At 46.6% G+C, this 20389-nt stretch overlaps 1 protein-coding gene across 21 annotated transcripts in view; it reads right to left on the bottom strand.

Moving 5' to 3' along the window:
- Window positions 1-4684: 4684 nt before the first annotated feature.
- The window catches only part of scrib (scribble planar cell polarity protein), a 62332-nt gene continuing 46627 nt past the window's right edge, over window positions 4685-20389 (bottom strand). For 9 of the 21 annotated variants that reach the window (XM_070286438.1, XM_070286437.1, XM_070286440.1 and 6 more), the window contains 6 exons: window positions 18636-18801; window positions 17989-18280; window positions 10724-11224; window positions 10146-10281; window positions 9622-9807; window positions 5196-7350 (listed from right to left, as the gene is read on the bottom strand). In XM_070286438.1, the coding sequence (XP_070142539.1) occupies window positions 5695-7350; window positions 9622-9807; window positions 10146-10281; window positions 10724-11224; window positions 17989-18280; window positions 18636-18801 (2937 nt within the window). In that variant the 3' untranslated portion in view covers window positions 5196-5694. Of the gene's footprint in view, window positions 5126-5195; window positions 7351-9621; window positions 9808-10145; window positions 10282-10723; window positions 11225-12734; window positions 14029-17988; window positions 18281-18635; window positions 18802-20389 lie in introns of those variants that run through there. The other 12 variants (XM_070286439.1, XM_017182222.3, XM_017182227.3 and 9 more) reach the window with 8 other exon arrangements.

Below are 20389 nucleotides of genomic sequence, written 5' to 3'. Positions count from 1 at the left end.
TAATTCATTTTCCCTTTATAAAAGATTAATTTCTGAAGCTGTAATATATTATTCAATTAAAGTCAGCTGCAAAATAGTCTGCATAACTTAATGCTTAAATGTGCGCATTAATTGCATTGCCCCATCAATGAAGTAAGTGCATTTCCACTTGCAGTACATGTGTTCGATTCACACTCGGTTAATGTTATTTTAATTAAAAAGGAAAATTCAAAATGGATATATACACGCATGCACGCATATAGCCGCCCATTCAAGCGATTTAAAAACAGACTGGCCCGGCCTTTAACCGTTCGAAAACAATGAGCGTGAAATGGCGGACGGGATAGCTGGCCACAAGCTCGTCATCACTGGACAGGCCACGGAATTGCGTTGTTGTTACTGTTGTTACTCTTGATGGGATCCGGTGCCGGTGCCAGAGCAAAGCGTCGTGTTTATTAATGAGCTGGCAGCGCTCCATCTGCCACATGCAGAGACGGAGCCAGAGCCAGAGCGAGAGCATTCTGCTGATTGTCCGCCCACGTCCTTATCCGGCCGTATTTAAATCAGTGGCCCGGGATAATCACAATCAAAATGTATGCAAATTGAGATGGGGAATGCGCTGGCAAGCTCGTAAAGCTCGAAACCATCCAATTTAACAGATTTTTCCGCCTGCACATTGCGGCGGTGGCCAGTTGATGGAGTGTCGGCCAGGATGCGCCTTGGAGACTCTGAGCATTCAACTCATCCTCCGCCGCCATATGTGGAAATTAATTAACGGGAGTTAAGCTGGATGGAAAATTAATTGAGGCAACTTAATGTGCGGAATATTCGCAATTAAAATACCCAAGAGGACAGGCGAACGAACAGGTGCAATTGAAAGCGGCGATCAACTTCTGGGGAATAAATTATGCTAAACCCTGGTCACTATTAGGATCCGTCGACGCCTCATTATAAAAAGTAAAGTAAAATACAGATAAAGTTTTACGGCGCCGAGAAGAGCCGCGTTTGTTGGTCTTTGCCTCTCGACTGCACTTTAAGCACCGAAGTTCGTTAATGCGTGTACGTGAGCGCTGTTCAGAATCCGGATTCCGGATGCCGGAGCCCGGCGAGCGGCCCATCAACTAGCATCTCCTGGTCGGATTAGCAGCCAAAGTTCGCGCTGAAACAACAACAAGCGTAGCGTAGAGCGCCGCGCGGTGTCTGTTTCCATTTGCGTTTCGGGGGGCCAAATGTCGGAAATCGCGTAATACTCGCTGCGAGTGCAACACAAACACACACGATTCACCACACCTGAACACACAGCTCATTATTAATGTGCAAACTTCGATGGGCCCATCGCCTTACGTAACCCGTGCCTGTGCCGGGCGGCATCATTGTTGCGTCCCAGCTAATGATGGCGGGGGAAAGGCGGCTGGCTGCCACTCCGGGGGGCAGCATTAATAAATTCCGCACGTACTGAGCCCTCCATATAAATCTGTTTCAAGCATATCCTTGAAAATTGCAATTGCAAAGCAGCAGTTGCCGCAGTGGTGCGAAAAAGAGGAACAGCCAAGGCAAGCCAGGAGACAGGCAGCTCGGCGCACAAGAAACAAAAAAAAAGTGGCAAGGCCCGTCGGAGGAGGGGTGGGGTGGGGTGGCCGCCGCCCGAGTGGGATTTGACGGGGGCGGGTGGACTTAGCTCCAAAGCCAGCACAAATACCTTCCAGGCAGCGAAGAAACAAAAAGCGAACTTTGCATAGGCTTCCAGGCAAACGACGAAGACGAGCCGACTCCGACCTCCAGCTCGAGTACGAGTCCCTTTGGGGACCTGCCCCACGCAAAGAACTATTACAGCGCCCTCCTCCTCCTGGATAAGGCAGCGGATAAAAAGGCCCTCGGAGGGGCAATGTTTTGTACTGGCAACTGCAACAGTTTGCGCTCCCTTCCAGCGCCTGCGCACAAGCACCCCACTGCGAGTCCTCCGAGCAGCAACAGGCTGAACAGGAGCAGCCCCACAACAGCAGCACTTGGACGAGGGGGGCCGCCATCGGAATAGCAATGCGGGCTATGCATTTTTATGGGCTAGACAAAGCCCATCAGACCATCAGCCCATCAACCCATCAGGCCATCTGCAAGCTGGCCACTCATTGTCCCTGCGCCAATGGCCCTTTCAGAAGATTCCCAAGCAGAGAATAACGTAACTCACTTTTTATACACTTTTATACCTTTAAGGTTGAATATTCCTTTCATAAAGATTATGTAATAATTATATTAGAAATGCAGAATATTTAAAATAGACTACTTCAAGATTTAAAATATTTTTTGATTGAGAAAAAACTAATGAAAAATATTCCAATATTGTTCATCGATAGGATATTCCTTTTTAAAGTCTGTTCAAACTTTTCCTTAAATAAAAACGACTACTCTTTCTTTTTAAAAATATTTCCAAAAACCCCCTGATATGTGTTAAAAAATAAACTAATCGATTGAAAATTTAAGGACATTTTTCTTGGTGCTCCATTAGGTTTGCAGCCAGCGGGGATTTCTATTATCGCACTCCATAGATACTTTATTGTCTGTCGGAGCCTGTGCATTCTTCCCCAATGCTACCGATAAAGTGCTTGATAAATGAATCGGGCAACTTAAGCGCAGCGGAGACGGCGGCGGCGGCGCTAAGTAAACTCGACTAAACTTTCGAGTAAAACGGGATATTATGCACCAGCACAGAGTGTCCTCCGCCTTCTGGTGGCCCCATCGACTCGGATGCTCCTCTGCGATGGGATTCCTATGCCAGCTGCTGTGCTTATTTAAAATTTATGAAAACGCATCATCTGCACAGCACGTTCCATTATTTGCCAGATAACTCAGCACCGGGCGGCGACGGCGGCAAATAGCACGCGGAGCACGCGCCCAAGGACGAGGTCCTCACCTGGCCACCACCTGCTCACATCTGCCCATTTGCCCATGTAAGCTTAAGCGTATAGGTGTAAGGATGAGTGTGTGTAGTACAAACAAACAGTGGACATTTTTCAGGAGGTTTCGACGACCAGCAAGCAGCAACCAGCAGCTAGCTAGAGAGCAACAGCAGCATCCTGGCAGGATTTATGTGCGTAATGTGAAAAATTTCAAGCAGCAAACGCTGTAAATTCATATGGCACCCACTCACTCGCCCATGTGAGAGCGTGTCCAAGGATATTTGTGTTTAACCAAGCATAATCCTATTAAATGTGACAGGGGACGACAATTGGCTGGATTTTTGGCCACGACAGAGCAGCCAGCAGCCAGCAGCCAGCAGCTCGTTCCCTGCATTGTCGGGACCACTGGAGTGTATTAAAATATGACAAACTGTTTTTGTTTTCTGCTGGAGCCACGTAAACAACGTAGTAATGCCTCTTGTGCCACCCACGGAAATGAGATTTTGATTAATGCGCATTGCATTGGTTGGCTGCTGCTGGTGGGGGGAGACCCCTAGGTCCTGAGTCCTGCTCATCCTGCTGGTGCTCCTGCTGCGTGGTGCATTAGCGTCATCGCTGCACATGAAGGACTGGCTGGCTGGCCACCGAAATGCAAATGCAGTGGCAGACACACTCAGAAAAATTTTAATCTCTCACAAGATTTTGTATTTATGTAATTTTATTTCATTTTACCTTTCAAAAACATGATTTCCGCTTAAGATAATTCAATTACTTTCCAGGAAATATTTCTCAAAGTCAAAGCCTTTTCTGTTCAAGTGCAGAATTTGCGTGAAAAAGGCGGCGGGCGGTCAAGGGCACCGACATGGGACTGTTGCATTCATTTGTCTTCCTCAGGCGCCTGCCAGGCGCAGTAACATTGCACTTGCACATGCAACATGCAACATGCAGCACGCATCGCGCCATCTACGTCTACATTAGAGGGAGTAGGAACAGGAACAGAAGCAGGAGCATTCAGCAGGGCTTAATTCAATTGGTGGGCATGAAATATTTAAGATGCTGACGCAAGTGCATACCGATGTAAGTATCTCATATGCTGCGCACTCTAAATCGTATTATGCACAGTGCAGCAGGCAGGGAACGTGAGCGGCAGAGCAGAGAGCCTGGCGATTCCTAGGAAAACTGGTTGCTCCTGCTGCTGCTACCTCTTGCTGAGCGAATTCTAACGATTTTCACATTAGCAGGCGGACCTGGCACACCGCTGGCAGCTGTCTATCCATCCGACTGCCTCGGCGGAAGACGTTTGTTGTGCGTCCTAGTTGCAGAACTGGCTCCTCCATCCGCCGCTATCTGCCATCGGGCTGCGTGGCAGCCTCTTCCGCTCCATCACAGGAACATGTTTGTATGCTTCTGTTATGCTTCTTGTTCAATGCGAAGCATAGATAAATCTACTACCATTCCCGGGTCCTGGCTTTAACAATATTTCACAAAATTCCAACGTTATGCAATCCAAATGTCAATTATATATATATAAAAGTACAAAGTCCCTTACCTGACGGCCATATTTATAGGATTTTTTCGTGTGTGCGGTGGCTTGGGGAATTCAGCACTTCTCCATTGCCATTTTGCAGTACATTTTAAGCCGGCCAAAAATAGCTGCTGGCGGCGCTGTTTATAGATATGGATTATTTCCAGCAGAGCCAGAGCCACTTTACGTAATTACACGTTCTCGGGCGACAGGATGATGAATAAAGCTGCCTCCACTAAATTAAAGACTCTTTCGAGAATAAAATTCCACTTGGTTTTTTTTTTTTCAAATAAAAATGCATACAATTTGTTTATTTTTCATTCGCCTCTCAGTGTTTGGCGAATTTACACACTAAATATCATAGGTATTACATAAAATTGCTTGTAAATATATATTTTTACATTTGTATAAAAGTGGAAACTGAAATCGCCCGAGGACATTTGTCATAGTTGTGCTTATGCATTGTGTTACATATACTACGGATTACAACTGGACGCACTTACACACGCTAACTACATTATTTACGATTATTTGATTTATGTTCTTCGCTCGCTCTTTTCGTTTCGTTTCGGTTCGAATCGGGTTTAGTTTCCGGGGTTTGCTTATGGCTAAAACTAAGAAGAGAGTAGCCCCAAAATGCGGGCAGTCGGAATGCTTAGAGTTGGTTCAGGGCAGGGGCTGGGATGGATCATCGTGAATACTTCGGTTTTTGCTCCTACTTTTTGTGCTAGAACATAAAACGTAAATTTAATTTGCGGAAATTAAGCAAAGCCCTTTCGAAAAAAAAAGATGAGGGGAAAAACCAGATGCTTTATGCAAATGATAGTTAAATGCAAACAAAGTGAAATTATTTAATTCAATTAAATAAGATTTTTGTTTTTTTTTTCGTCGTTCGTTTTCTCTTTTTTTGTTGTTTTGTTAATTTGAATTCCGATGGGTTTGGGTGGCGATTTGTGCTTTGTGGTTGCTGCACAACATTAAATTTACAGTTACTGTTGTCCCGTCTCAATTGGTTTTTAATTTGCAATGAAAATATTTCCTTTTAATGCGCACACACTGTCATGATTAGTAACAAATGGGTTTGTAAATGCTGGGGACACACGTTATTTGCACAATTAATTACAAAATATCATCTCAATGCATATATGCGAATATCGTACATATGTATACAATTAGTGGCTATATTAAAGGACCTTCTGATATGTGTGTGTGTGCGTTTGCCTGGATCACATACCCACCTACCACACGGCGTATACGCAATGTCGCCGCTCTATCCTAATTCCTGGCAGCTGCTGCCTACTTCTTTTTGCCCTTTCTCTTGTTCTTGCTGCGGTTATTGTTGCTGCTGCTGCTGCTGTTGCTGTTGCTGTTGCTGCTGCGGTTGGTGCCCTGCTTGCTGGTCTCCGCTGGCCGGGGAATGCCGCTGGTCACAATGTTGGACACTGTCCGCGTGGTGGTCACCACACTGCTGCTCGGCTCATTGTCCGCCGCACTCACAGCCTCCGTGGTGGTGGTGGTCGTCGTAATGGTCTCTCCCTGCTGCCGGTCAAAGATCTGGCGCTCTGCCTCCCCACCGCTCAGCAGCCGGTTGAATATAGCCTCCCCGGACTCGCCCTTTTGCGTCTTCTTCTTCTGCTTCTTGACCACCTCGGTGACGGTGACCACTGCCGTGCTGTCACTGGCAGCGGGCAGCGTGTAGGTGCGCTGCGTCTCCACGACTGTGCCGCCGTCGGCGCTGAGCAAATCCTCGACAGACTTGCGCAGCTGCTTTGAGATCTCGGCCAGGGCGCGCTGCTCGGCCTGCAACTGGGCCAGGGTATCGGCACCGCAAGCAGGCGCTGCCTCTGGCTCAAGTTCCGACTCCTTCACCTCTTCCTTTGGGTCCTCCTGCTCCTCCTCCGCCTGCTGCTGGATGGCCGTGTATGTCTGTGACTTTTGTAGCTTGCTGCCGGCGGCCAGCGTGTTGAGATTCTCGATCACCTGGGCGCCCTGCACATAGGTGACATTCAGTTGCTCTGAAGCATTGTCCTCCTCATCGGAGTCATCGCTGTCCTCGTCGGAGGAGTCACTGCTCTCCTCCTCATCATCGTCCTCCTCATCCTCGTCGTCGGACAACTGGCCAGCCAATTTGGCAATGATTGTGTTGCGGTTGCTGTCCTTTATCAGCTCCTCGAGCAGCTGCTGATTGCCGTTCTTGGCATCGTCCTGCTCATTAGCTGCGCGGCTCGTGACCGTGGTAGCGCCAAAGTCAACCACATCGTCCATGGCATCGCCGTAGGCGCTCTCCTCGTCGTCCCGCGCATCACCATAGGCACTGCTCCCCTCCTCCTCCTCGTCATCCTCCTCGAGGCTCTTCTGCAAATTCAATTTGACGCGCTCGTTTTCCAGCAGCTCCTCGAGTACGGTTTTCATTTTCGCATTTAATGACAGCTCAGTCCTGCCAGCGCCGGCGGCGTCGGGCAAAACGAAGGTTTCGCTACGCAACACGGCCACGGCGCCACCTTGCTCGAAGTCGTCCTCGTCCTGGTCGAAGGGAGCGCCGCTGCTCACGTGGATGGTGCGAGCACTGCCGTCGCCCCCGATGACGGGATTTAGGACCTCGACAATGGTCGTCTCCTTGGCCAGGGTTTGGTGGAGCGAAAGAGGCGTGGGCTTGATGCGAACCTTGCCGGAGGAGACGCTCTCGATGGACGAGGGGCCGTAGGCATCGGAGTCGTGCCGCAGGAAAAGCTTCTCGTTGTTCGCCTGCACGGTCACAATGGAGGCGGTGTCCTCTTCCTCCTCATCGTCGTAGTCATCTTCCTCATCCTGGAAGTCATCTTCCTCATCTTCCTCGAAATCATCCGCCTCGAGTTGCAGCTCCAGCGGCGGCTGCGTATCGTCTAGGGTGCCCTCCTCCGGTTCGGGCACCTGCAGCTCCAAGGATATGATGCGCTCCTTGCAGGTCTCCACCTAAGTGTAGATGAGGCATGGAAACGTTGTGCATTCGGTTTGCCAGCACACTAACTACTAATGGAAGCGACGAAAAAAGCAACGGAAGGCGCAGGCAGCCACAACCAGAGAGGTGGGTGTAAATGCTAACAGCTTACAGCTAATTTATACAGCGAAATGGAAAATGAACAGCTTGCCAGGTGAGTTGAGGTGAGAGCCAGGACCAAAAGGGCGTGAGTATGCTACGGGCTAGACAAACAGGTGTTAGAGAACTTGTCGTTAGTAATTACAAGATGGGTGAACGTGCAGGAAACTTTGGGGGTTCGACTTGATCTGATCACGACTTGGGCGAAAATTTTGAGACGCCCGGACCGTCACGCAGCCGGGCAGCCTTGTCGTATACGTGATATGAGGCAAATTGACAAACGACAGAAAGGAAAATTGCCTGCATTCTCATCAGGCAGGAGGCGGATAAAGGAGTCCCGGGCAGGACGATAAGCTGAAACTAAACTGCAGCTGCTGCTGACAGGCAAGGCTTCATGCAATCCGAGAACAGAGGCTGCTCCTGCTCCTGCTCCAGCAGCCTCCTGCGGCGCTTTCAATGCTCAACGGGGTCAGCCTCTGGCCAGGAGGCTTTTGCTGTGCAGCAAAGCCGAGTTTTTGCTCTCGAATTACCAGAACGAGACCGCAGCCAGACTCGGATTCGGAATCAGATACAGCCGAGGCTTCGGTTGCAGCAGCCACTCTGCACACACACACACTGCAGCGGTTTCTGAGCTCAGCCAGCCCAGGGGCCAGCAGTAGTCTTCGTGCTGTTGACATTCCTCCGAAATGCGGATGGCAATTCCTTCCGTTCCGTTTCAGTTTCGCTTTTGCAAATTGAAAAGCATGCCGAGCGCCGCGCTGCCATCCGAAACACGTGCCCGCAGAATAACAATAGCGTATAAAATGCCTTGCGTGTTGTTTGCTGGCTTGTTTGTTTTTATTTGCATTCTTTTTATATATATAGAAGTATATATTTTGAAACTCATTAAAACGATGCTGCCGCCGCAAACAAAAATCAACAAGAACAAGAACAACAATAACAAAGGTAAAGGCACAAAAACTTTTGCTTTAATTTTAATGGACTCGGCCATAAAAAAAAGGCAGAGCCGCGCAAAGCGTCATTATAATGCGTTTGCATACTAAAAATTGTATCCAGAATCAGGCCCCAACGAAATGGGGGTCGACTTCGTCGTTATTTTATAGACACGTGACAACAACAAACCCTAAAAACACAGACAATGAAACTCTTTTGAGGGCGCGGCCTTAAAAACCGCGACACTCGAACGGCCGCAATAACTGGAAATCATTTCTGGCGGCAGTGCGAACGCGAAAGCGAACCTTTACCTTTACCGCGTCGCCAAAGTGGCTTATTGTCCTTTTTATGCGCTGCACTTCAGCCAGGTTTAGGATACCAGAAGGCTACAGAGTGGGACTGGGGCTTGTTCGTGGTGGAGTAAGCCGGCGAAATGTCAACAAAATCCCCTGGGCAACTGAGTGCTCGGTGGATATTAAAATTTGTTTTACTCAACAGCAGTCCAAGTTGAAGAAGTTTCCAGCACCGGGACAGTACTATCCTGCCTTTCTCCCTGACAGACCATAACAATGATGAGCTCTATAAAATAATTAAGACTGTGCCGGAGATGTTTGCTTTTGTACAATGAGAAAGACGAGTGAATCGAGTGCTTTATGGGGAGAAGGTGCATTAAATGTTCGGAGGGTGCAAACGGATATGCGGACTACGACTTAAACGGAAGTGATTACGGCTACAATACACAGACGCTTAATGCGTAACGCTTAACGCTTTACGAGGCGGCAACAGAAACCGAAAATTAAGGGGGTGTAATGTGTCCAAAACGCTGTCTAAACGAAACTCGAAACGGTGCCAATTGATATATAATACAGTAACAATAATGGGTAACAGTTGGAGCTGTCAAAATATCGATTTATATTTAATATTTTAAGCATTTTGAGGCGATATATTCGATAAATTTATATTATAACAAAAATGTATTCAAGAAGAATAATTGTAATGGTGATTTTATATCAAAAGAAGTAAACAAAATTAATTCCTCAATTAATTAGTTCCTCAAAACTACTACCTTTTCGATATATTTTACAACATGGTGTAGAAATTTGATAACTAAAATTCGATATATTGATATTTCTTTCGATATTTTAACAGCTCTAATAACAGTACAAAGTGATTGCTGATTTTGGAATTTTAATTGATTTTGTTGATGGGCTAACCTCCGTCTCGATGATTTTCTCAATGTACTCGACGGTGCGCAGTTGAGGTCGCCCCGTTATGGGGCAGGGCACCTCCTCAGTGCGTCGCACAATCTTCTCATCGAGTATTTTCTCGCGTTCGCGCACAATGACTGGGCCGTCGCTCGACTTAATGGCAATTTTGGGAAAGACTATTTTCGGCTGAGCCTGATTAGTAACAAGAGGGAGAAAGATACAGAAACAGAGTTATAGGGAGAGTGAAAAATAGGAGTTAGGGATTTGGGGGCATCCAATTCGCATTCAGGGTCACATTCAGCATATACCGCTCTCTCGATCGCGATCCTTAAAAGTTAGTTAGTTAGTTAAGCAAACCATGTGGCTATGTGGGTTCTTTGCTCTTGTTTTTTGTCTTGGATTGGTTATGTTCGCAGGCAAGTAGTTTGGGCCACTCCTCCAGGCTCCATCAGGCGCTTGTTAATGGATATGGCTTGGGATTGGCTATGGTTTGGGGGGTGGGTTAGTGCTCCAAGGCTCCGAACACTTACCTCGCTGGCCTTGGCCTCGTGGGTGATCAGATCGTCGGTCATCTTGCGCATGTTCTTGATCACATCCTGGGCCTCCACGGCGCCCTGCTCCAGCGACCGCAGGCGAGCTGCCCGCCAGGATGCGCGCTTCTCGGCACTAAGGGGGGTGGGAGAGAGTTAAGTTAGAAATCATATTTTGCAAGGAAGAAGTGGGACTCGGCTTCAGCTTAAGCAAAACTAATTACAAGAATTGTATATACAGAGAGGGAGAGACAGAGAGTGGGTGTGGCTAGGACAGACACCGCTAACTAAAAACAGAGAGATGTAGAAGGTGTTCCAATCGACATAGAGATATACATAGAAATACATCGAGAGCCTCGCTTGCCTCGCGTGAGTGGGTGCATTCAGTGAGTGTTGTTGTAGTCGTGGGTGTTCTTTACAGTTCTCCCCCCAACAGGGCCCACCCAATTGGCATTTACACGCCTTGTGAAGGCCCACGGCGATGCTCCGATTCGGAATCCAACACTTGACCTGTAACCTTTCCAGGGCTTGGAGCCCGCACGCATGTCAACTCCTTGACCGTCACGCATTCAACTTACTTAATCATGGCCCGGCTCTTGCCGGTGGGCGTGGTGGGCGAGGTGGGCGATTGCTCCGAGTCTGCCGCCTCCAGCTGCCGGAGATAATCCTCCACACTGAGACCGGATTGGCGAGCAGCCGCGGCCAGGGCGCGGCGTTCGGCTTTCAGGGTTCTTATGGGGATGCGACTGCCACCGGCAGTGGGCGAGTGCTCGGTCTCAGGCTCGGGCTCAGGCTGAGGCTCAGGTTCCAGCTGAGGCTCTTGTAGCTGCTCTTCCGGTATGGTGGGCTCCTCCTGCTGCTCCTTCTGCTGCTGCTTGAGACGCTGCTGCAGGGCGGGCGGTATGACAACCTTGACCTTTGGCTTGGGCAGCAGCGAGGGCTTGGGAGGATCAAGAATCAGCGAGGGCTTCGCCTTCGGAAGCTCCGGCTTCCGTTGCTGCTGCTTCTGCTTGGGTATTTTGCTGGGGGCGTGCGGCGACGGCGGCGTTGTGGGTGTCGTCGCCAGACTTTGTGCGGTTCTGTCATAATTTTTTGAGAGTTGTTTCGTGTTCGAATTGTGCAAAGTAAAACACACATTTAATCAAAATAATTTGCGTTGTCAAAGCCAAAGGGGAATTCGGTGAGATGCGGTTAGCACGTGATATGAGCAGTTACAAACACAATGTCGTTAATTTCTTTTAGTCTTTTAGTCACACATGTACGTACGTGCCGGAGAGTTCCCTTAGTGCCCTGACGCTCACTCAGCCAGCCAACTTTGGCATAACAAGTCGAATTTGTTGTAATTAAAACCAAGAAACATACTGCAAAGTTTCCAGCCAAAGTCCCAAACCCGGACAAAATCACTTTTTGAAAAACTTTCGCCAACAAGTGCAATAACATGGCAGCTGGAGATTAGCCGAGGCAGCAGCCACCAGAGTGTCTGCGGAGTCGTAAAACTTGGTAGGAGCAGGGTGCCCCTTTTTGCCCTACATAACTACGTGTACATGAGATGCCAGGGAGAAAAAGCAGTATGCAAAATTAATTTGAAAATAAAGCGACATGAAACTATTTGCCAGGGGATTTCAACTGGCAACTATTTGGCCTATCCATTCAGGTTCCTTTCTCAGTTTTTTTGTCCTGCCAACTGACTTTTGTCTTTAACAAATTGCTACACACTTTCAATTTAACTTTAATGCGAAATTATTCACACAAAGCCCGAGCAACTACTAAGTCGCTGGCAGCAACTTCTGCTTGAGTGATTTATGTTTTTCAATTTGAGCGCCGCCGGGGCTTCTAGGATGCCTAGATCCTTGGGAAAAGGAGCGAGAGCGAAACTTTTCGGCTGAAACACTCCTTGCCAGTGTGGCTACCTACGCAAATGTCGTGCCCGAGGAGCGGAATCAAGGAGCCAACTAGGGGCAAAGAGGTCCAGGACGGGGCTAAGTGCGCCAAGCTCCTGACCCAGGGAATTGCACTTACAATATTCTCATGATTCTTTCCTTGCTCATTTCTTTGGCTCCTTTTATTCATTCATTTGTCCTCTCGACTTTTAAATGAACTCTGGCCGGGCACTCGAGCGCGCCGCTACAATAATCCTGGCGGGTCCTGGCCGGGGACCCGACCGAAGCGAAGCGAAAGTATTCCGGCGCGTTCAACTTTTGCAATTGACAGATTTACCCCCCCTTAGACTTTTTTACGTTCTAAATGATTGTTTTTCGTCTTTCAATTGCTAATTGCTGGGTTCACCCGCTCATAATGAGGCTCTCCCCCACTCGGAATAATCAAAACGCTACCCATAAACGTCGGCAACAGAGAGATGGTTAGCGGGGGGTCAGGGGTCAGAGTTCAGAGGTGAATGATGCAGAAACCACAACCGAAGAAGAGTGCTTGAAAGTTGGTAAGAGTTAAGCAATTATGCAAATATGGTGATTGGTACGATAAATAAATAAATTGCCATAAAGCTAATTTGAATCATTCGCCTTTATTTCTAGAGTTTAATAAAATTGTACTTTTTTTCTGTATATGCAAAATAACAAAGTTACATAAATATATAAATAGGTATGGCACAATTCGATGACAAATACGTGTGTGAGTGTGTGTGTTGTGTGTGGTTAATATAATGGTAATGATAATGCTGTGAGTCCATAACCGTAGTCATTAATATTATGTAATACATGGTTAAGCAGTTCTTATGTTTAACATATATAAATATTTATAAAATATATATCGAGAATGGTAACATGGTTTGTTGTTGTGTAAACTTAACTTGCAGGACATTTTAGGAATAAACGTATATTTGCTAGGATAAAAAAGATGCTCTTGGAAATGCCAACTTAAAGTCCAGGAACTTGCTAACTTTATTATACTTTTACTTTTAATTTTTGTTTAATGAAAACACCTAGAGAGTCCCTGTAAGTTTCATTTTTTATGGTAATCTATTAACAAGCATGGCGAGTCGGGAATTTCAATCGCAATGGCGATAAATCGACATTAAACCGAGACAATGACCCTCGCGTGACTCTATCCACACACACATTTATCTATGGCAATTAAAAAATCGTTTACAAAAGGGACAACGAGGTGGCGGGGAGGTGAACCGAAACTAATGAGACTTCTTGTCCTGCTCCAAAAATCATTATTTTTAATAACAAACATTTCAGAAATGCAAAATGCATATAAATTATGCAAGCAACAAAGCGCCGCACACACAAGGCACTGTGGGTGTTAGGAGGTGTGTATCTAGTGTGTGTGTGTGTGCTGAGGGGGTCTAGAAGTGCTGCAGGTGTGTGAGGGTGCAGGAGGTGTACTGAAAAATTTCAAGTGTTGCCAACTCAGACAGACTAGTTGTTGGTTTCGGTGTTGTTCAAAAAGTTGGGCAATTTGAAAAGAGAGAAATAATTAGGCTAATAAAATGCAAAAAAAAAGGAAGAGTCGGAGAAGCATGTGGCATTAACACCATGCTTAGCCCTGTCAGGTGTAGGGGGAAGTGGGAGTGGGTGTGGGCGTGGCTGGAGTCGTAGTCCATGGTAGTTGTCACTCTATAAAGTTCACGTTTCAGCGTTAACATGTTACGGGTATAAAAAGTTTTCGTGTCGCAGTATAAAAATGACTTTATATCGTAGATTAGTTGCTTTACTGCTTTAGTAGTAGTAACTTATGCTCGGGAAAAAGTCTCGCTCGAAATACATACTTTACATAGTTTCTCAAGTATATATAGAGTAGGTTACACTTAAAGCTATGGTTAATAAACGTGTCACATTCGCACAACTTGTGTAGTGTGAGGGTGTCAGAGCTTAGTTTAGTTTAACTTCTAAATACTGCTTCAATTTCTTCGAGTGGATTCCTGCAAAAGTGGTTTGGGAAAAGCAGAAACAAAAAGTTTTTGTGGTGTACAATTAAAAAAGGTGCACTGGGTGGGAGAGAGACTTGTGCTAATTGCAAAATAATAAACACAATGTGGCCAGGAGAGTAGTTCCCCCTGGCTTCCCTTGGTTTGGTTCTGTCTACTGCGGGCTTTTCCACGGACTGTAATTAATATTTATGTGACCAAAACAAAACAACAATCAAGCGAAAATAAAACGCATACTATGGAGACACAAAAAAAAAGAATAAAATAGACTGAGACTGAGACTTGGACTGCGGCTGAGAAATGGAAAACAAAAAACATCATTAACGCCCTCATTTTTAGCTTAAGGTCAAATTATGCTTTTATATCTCAGACACAGACACAGCGCCACTCCGATTTGCATACGCCGGGGACAGGGCAGAGGGGTAGTGGAGCTGAGCGGACGCGATCCATTTGAGGAACGAACGAAGCGCCAACGCCATAAAATATAAATTAATTTATGCGCAATCAACAAAACATAAATATTTTCATCTGCATAAAATCACAAAAACCGTCCAAGAAGCAAACGGCCGCAAACATATACATTTAAATGTAAAAAAAAAAATTTAATATAAAAACCGAAAAACCAAAAAACCAAAAGAGAAGAAACCGAAAAAAACAACAGCCGTCCACTGACCACCAATTGTCTTGTCGCTGCCAAAATTTCAGGGTCAACAGCAACCGCCAGGCCAGGCCAAATCCAATTCCAATTGAAAGCGAGAGCGCGGGAGTCATCGTCACCAGCAGAGACCAACTAATAATAGTTCATAAATTATCAAACAATAAATTAGACGATTAATGCACGGCTAAGAATTCGTTTAATAAGTTTTGCCGACGCGTCTCTTTGTCGTCACGGAAGCCAATTTAAAGTCGCCAAAAAAATAGAAAAATCAAATTCATAAACACGGATCTGGCGAGCCTTTTGTGTTTCACAACTTTTATAGATTTAGACGAGTTTAATTTGAATATAAATACAAATAGTTTGGAGAACACTGCCTTGCCGGCTAATTTGATATGGGTTTTTCTACATGTCTTCCTCTCGTTTTCTTCTTTATATTTCTATTTCTTTTTTTTTTTTGCACAAAATTTATGCATGGAAAAAAATATAAACAAGAACAGGAAAGAAGAACGGCGGGCGGGCTGAACTAGTAGAAATTCTTGCTAGAAATTTATTACAAGGTTATTAACATGTTTATCTTCTTTTCCTCGTTATGAATTCCAAGGCTACGGGCCGGAGCAACATAATAACACACATTTCAATTTATTATATTATGCATGTAAAGTTGTAAAGCCAGCTGCCAGGCGGGGGATAGAGCGGGATGTGCGGGCCAGGTCGTTCCCCAACTTTTTGGCAGCTGAGCCAATTCGACTTCAAGGTTTTCTTTCGGCCAAGTTGACAACCAGTCGTGGCGTGGCCTGGCTTGGCGTGGAAATTGCGCAGAATTCTCTAGGCCCACCTATGAAGTCATGGGTTATTTATTCCCAAATTTGTCCCAAAAATAATGATTAGTTTTTGCCGACTTGATTTATGCGTTTAAGGTTGGAACAACAACGTTAGAGAGATAAAGGAAATCGTTTATTTCCTTTGAAAACCCATTAAAAGGTTTCTTCGTAATGGAATGTACATAAGTGCTCGTGTGAAATTAGCTATCCTTGCCATATTTTCATAGCCCAGCCAGCCTTCGAGTAAATTTCATTCGCAAACACTGGGGACAAAGCGAGAGTCCTTAAATGTCCTGCAACTGGTTGTCATGCCATGCGATATCTGCTGTTGTCATACGTGTACACACACATATATTTTCTTGTATGTCCTCTGCTCTTTTGTTTATCTATTTTTCGCATACTCTTTCTGACCGGAAGCCGGCACTCTTTCTGATTTTTATTTGCCATATCTTATAACAAGTTGATTCCAAAGTCAGACTTCAGGTTATGATGAGCGCTAATTTGTGACAAAGGTCAAGCAACGCCGTGGAACGCTGGGTTAATGAACCGATAAGGGTATTCGAGCGGCGACTTTTGAACCCCGGAGATGACGCTCGCGCTGCTGCTCTTTTTAATGTTTTCCTGCAACAGCTTTGGGGGGCGAAATTGTATTAAATTACTTTGTTGTTGCTCATTATATAATATTGTTAGAGTCAGCCACTGGAACGAGGACGAGAACGAGAGCGCGAACGGGGACGAGTCCTTCAACCAAGCGAGCCGAGTGAGCAGGCACATACATATGTGTGAAACTTGGCTGATAAGCGCCGGAGGAGAGCTCCATGCACAAAATGGCTGCCACTGGGAGGAGGAGGAGAAGGAGGAGGTCTCCAGGAGACAACCACCTGGCATAAGCTTTTAGTTTTCTTCCATTGTGGGCTCCCCTCCCTGCCATGTTTTGTTTGTTTACCAACGCAGGGAGACACCAACGAGTTGTGCCTTTTGACACACAATGGTCGTTGCTACGTGTTGCATGCCCATCAAGCGGGCACCGCCCCTCACTCTACCCTCTCTACACCCTCCCCAGAGGGGCGCTAATTATAATTGCCTGTTTTGGGCATTAAAATATCATTTGGGCCGCGTACACAGGACTCTCTACTGAAGTCTCCCAGTTGCTTTTCCAGTTTCTCGCCACTCTGATTCATTCCCGCCGCTTAATTCAGTGCAGCATACTTAGCATAAAATCATCGATTCCCGACGGATACTAAATTATGCGTACGTGTGCGTGACTCTCTGCTGGCTCCTGAATTCTGATTCTCGGCTCCTGGCTCCCAGCTCGTTTGCCGATCCATTGCCGGCAACCTGGAGCGTCTCCGTGCTGGCACCGCCCAGTTGAGCGAGCAAACGCACAAAACGCAATTTGCGAAATGCCCAAATGAAGTTATTCAATTGTAAAAACAGCTGGCATTGTGCCGCGGGGAATAGAAGGAGGTATGGCGGAGGAGTAGCGGCAAGGGTGAGAGAGAGCTGGCTTGGCCCGGGGGCATGGCCCGCTCTACGTTGCGTATACGCAATGTTAGGGAAAAATTAAGTTAAGCAGCACGGAAATACTTACACTTTTGGAGGAGCCTCTCTCTCCGGAGTCTGGACTAGATTATCATATGCCCGAGATGAGATTTCAAGCCCAGCAGGCTTGGTCTATGTACTAAAAAGATTTCCGCGCCAGAACCATAACATGTTTTCCCATCATCTTCTTGCTTCACCTCCTCCTCGAGATTTTTTACTTTTTTTCAACTGTTTTTCTTTTTTTTTTTTTTTAGCTGAGTGTCTGCCTGCGATTTACGAGTCCATACAGCGCTTAAGTGCTACATAAAACTTAAACTGCTTAGGGCTTACACGCTTATAATCGTATGCATGTGTCTGGGGAGTGTGTACTGTGTGTACTGTGTGTGTGTGGAGTGTACTTACTATTAAAGACCTCTCAGCCATAGATCGCTATCCCTATTTAATAACACACTAAGTCTCGATGATGATTAGCAGCTCCGTCAGTTGACTGCGCTCGTGTGGCATGGATAGTAAAGAGAGTGGAATGTGTGTGTGTGTAGAGGGTGTGTGTGATGTGTGTATGAGAGACCAACTTAAGGGCAACGCATATATATATTTTTGAAGCAGCTGTAAGAGGGGAAAACCGGCACCAGAACCAAACCAAACCAAAAGGAAGCAGGGAAAACTTCACCAATAAAAACTAAAAAATGCAGCTTCGGATAAGAGATTATACGAAAGCAAATGCACAAACACCGTGTGGATAGTGTGGGGTGTGTGTGGAATATGAGTTATCATAATGGCTCAGGGTGAAGGGTGAGAGGTGATTGATTGATTGATCGGAAGTGTGAGGGTGTGAGGGTGTAGTGCCTGTGCATTCAGATGTAACATAAAAAGCGCATAATGCAAGCACCAGTAATCCGGAATGAGAGCAATGCACATCCGCCGAGCACTCACCTCATGTCCTCCGCTTCGTCAAAGTGCCCCAGAGCGGCGGCGGTGGCGGTGGCATTGTCGACGGCATCAGCCAGCTCATCCTCATCCTGCTCCTCCTGGTCGCTGTCTTCATTATCATACTCGCTGCTTTTGGTCTTGCTATTATCTGGGCGCTTATCGTCCTTGTCAATGTTGTCGTTGGCGGCATCCAATAATCTGGAATTCTTATCACGGCGCAGTGTTGCAATCTTGCGCTCCTCCTCCTGTCGCAGCTTCTCGACTTCGTCCTTTGACAGGAATGAGAAAACTTTGTCTGCAAAAAACAAGGCGGCAAAATGAAATCAGTGTGAGCATCATTGCAGAAAGCTGTGTAGCTATTAGGCCAAGGAAATTAAATAAATAGCGATCCAATGCAGCTTATGTACATAGTTCCTGGCTCTCCACACTTTGTCATGCAAATGGCGGGGCAGAAACACGCTCTCTAATTACGGAGAACCACAACGCAGGAGCGAGATAAGTGGCCTGATTGACAGCTGCGGCCACAGGGAGCGGAATTTAAGTGGCAGGACCACCAGCTAGGGCAAAGTGCATGCCAATCTTCCCCCTGACACTCGTGAATTGCGGTTCCATTGGCAAACTTTTCCCCTGGCTAACCACTCACTACTCACCTGTCTTTTGTGTGGGCTTGTGTTGATCCTCCATGGCTGACTCGAAGAAGCGTTTTTTATCGGAAACCGATTTAGGCACTTTACTCGGTGTTGGCTTTGTGGTGATGGCGGCCTCCCGGAGCTCCTGGTCCTGTTGCTCTGCCTCATCCCTGCTGGCAGGTGTTGACTGGAAAATGGGAAACCGTTTTTGTTAGCAACTCAACGCACACAGCAGCAGCAGCTGAAAAAAACTCAACCATTTATTAACAAAGCAAAAAATCAATAAACAGATAAAGCATAACCGCCGGCAGCTATGACTCTCGCGCTGCGTTGCGCTCCCTCTGCCACATTTTCAATTAAATGACTGGGAAAAACTGCAATTTTCAAAAGCGAAAGCTGGAAAATCCAAAATGGCCATAAAGAAAATTGATGACACTACACAAGTTTATTAAAAAGCAGACGGAACTAACGGCGTTCGGCTCGGTTTGTCTGCCCACTGCCTCAATCATAAAGTGACCAAGCCGACATTTTCGGAAGAGAACGGACTCTGCACTCTCGGGGCATATAATATACAGTCGGCTGGGGCTTAGGATTGGATTTGAGGGTGGACTGAATTGGAGAGGGCGCAAATTACAGCTGCGTGGAGAGGAGGAACCCAACCGGACCAGGCCATTTATCACCCAAAGTCGTGTACTGTCGGTTTTATGCTTTCATGCAATTCCTCGTGTTGGGGCAACATGAGCCACAGTAGCGAGATAAAGCCAAGCCGGGTGGATAGTTAGTGCCGAGCACCGAGCGACTACGACGACAAAGTCATTAAATGGCAGCCAGGATATGGAGGAGGGATGGAATCCGGGGCAAAACAAAGGCAAACAGGGCAAAGGCCAGCGTTAAACTGCACAAATTGCAACCTTATACCGACCAAGGGTTCGACCCCTCCAGCCAGAAGCAAGGACCACGACCAGGACCAAGGACCGCACCACACACCAGTCCGAGAGAGAGAGCTCATAAATAAACCAAGTCGGGGGTAAGAGCACACCGACAAGTGCATGGGGGAATGAGGGAGCTTAACTGAGCTGTATTTTTAGAAGAGAAATTAATTTCGTATCGGATTTTTCGATTTTCAATTAAAGTCAATGCGAAGAGGCAACACGGAGAGCCGGTTTATCAGCATCAGTCTAGAGCTCTCGATGGCTCTCAGTAGCTGCTGCTGTTGCTGCTGCTGCTGCCTTTTGGCCTGCTCAGCAGTCCAGCTAATAGGAATTTATTGAGCCATGAAAGTGTTGAGACAGTGTGTGTGATACCCGATTCCTGTGTGTTCAGTGTGTGTGTGTGTGTGCTTGCATTAAAAGCCAATAAGCCATTGAATTATTTAGCCAGTGTTGGTGGCCAAGATTTGGGTGCGTGTGTGGTGACACATGCGATAAGGCGATGATACATGAACAGCGACAGCGACGACTACGACGACTCCTTATCGCGGCAATTAATGGAGTACCGCGATAAGATAAAAGCCCAAGAGAACACCTATAAAAAGGGGTAACAGTTCGCCAGCCAAATCAGTGCCTGGCCAGGTGCCAGGCTGGCCACATGCTAACCGGTAAAGGTGGCACTTTGCCTAGAGTTTCAGGTGGTAATTGGGGTCAAGGCCCAATTAGACAGGTGGCTAGAAGCGAGCCAAGGTCAGGGGGAGGGGCTAGCCTAAGGGGGCCATCAAACAATTGGGGAGAATTGTTTACACAAAGACAACGACAAAATGAAAGAGAGACCACGGAACG

The sequence above is a fragment of the Drosophila kikkawai genome, chromosome 3R (assembly GCF_030179895.1).
Source record: "Drosophila kikkawai strain 14028-0561.14 chromosome 3R, DkikHiC1v2, whole genome shotgun sequence".
Classification (NCBI taxonomy): domain Eukaryota; kingdom Metazoa; phylum Arthropoda; class Insecta; order Diptera; family Drosophilidae; genus Drosophila; species Drosophila kikkawai.
Note: the sequence above shows the minus strand (reverse complement) of the source record. Positions and strands in the feature narration are given on the sequence as shown.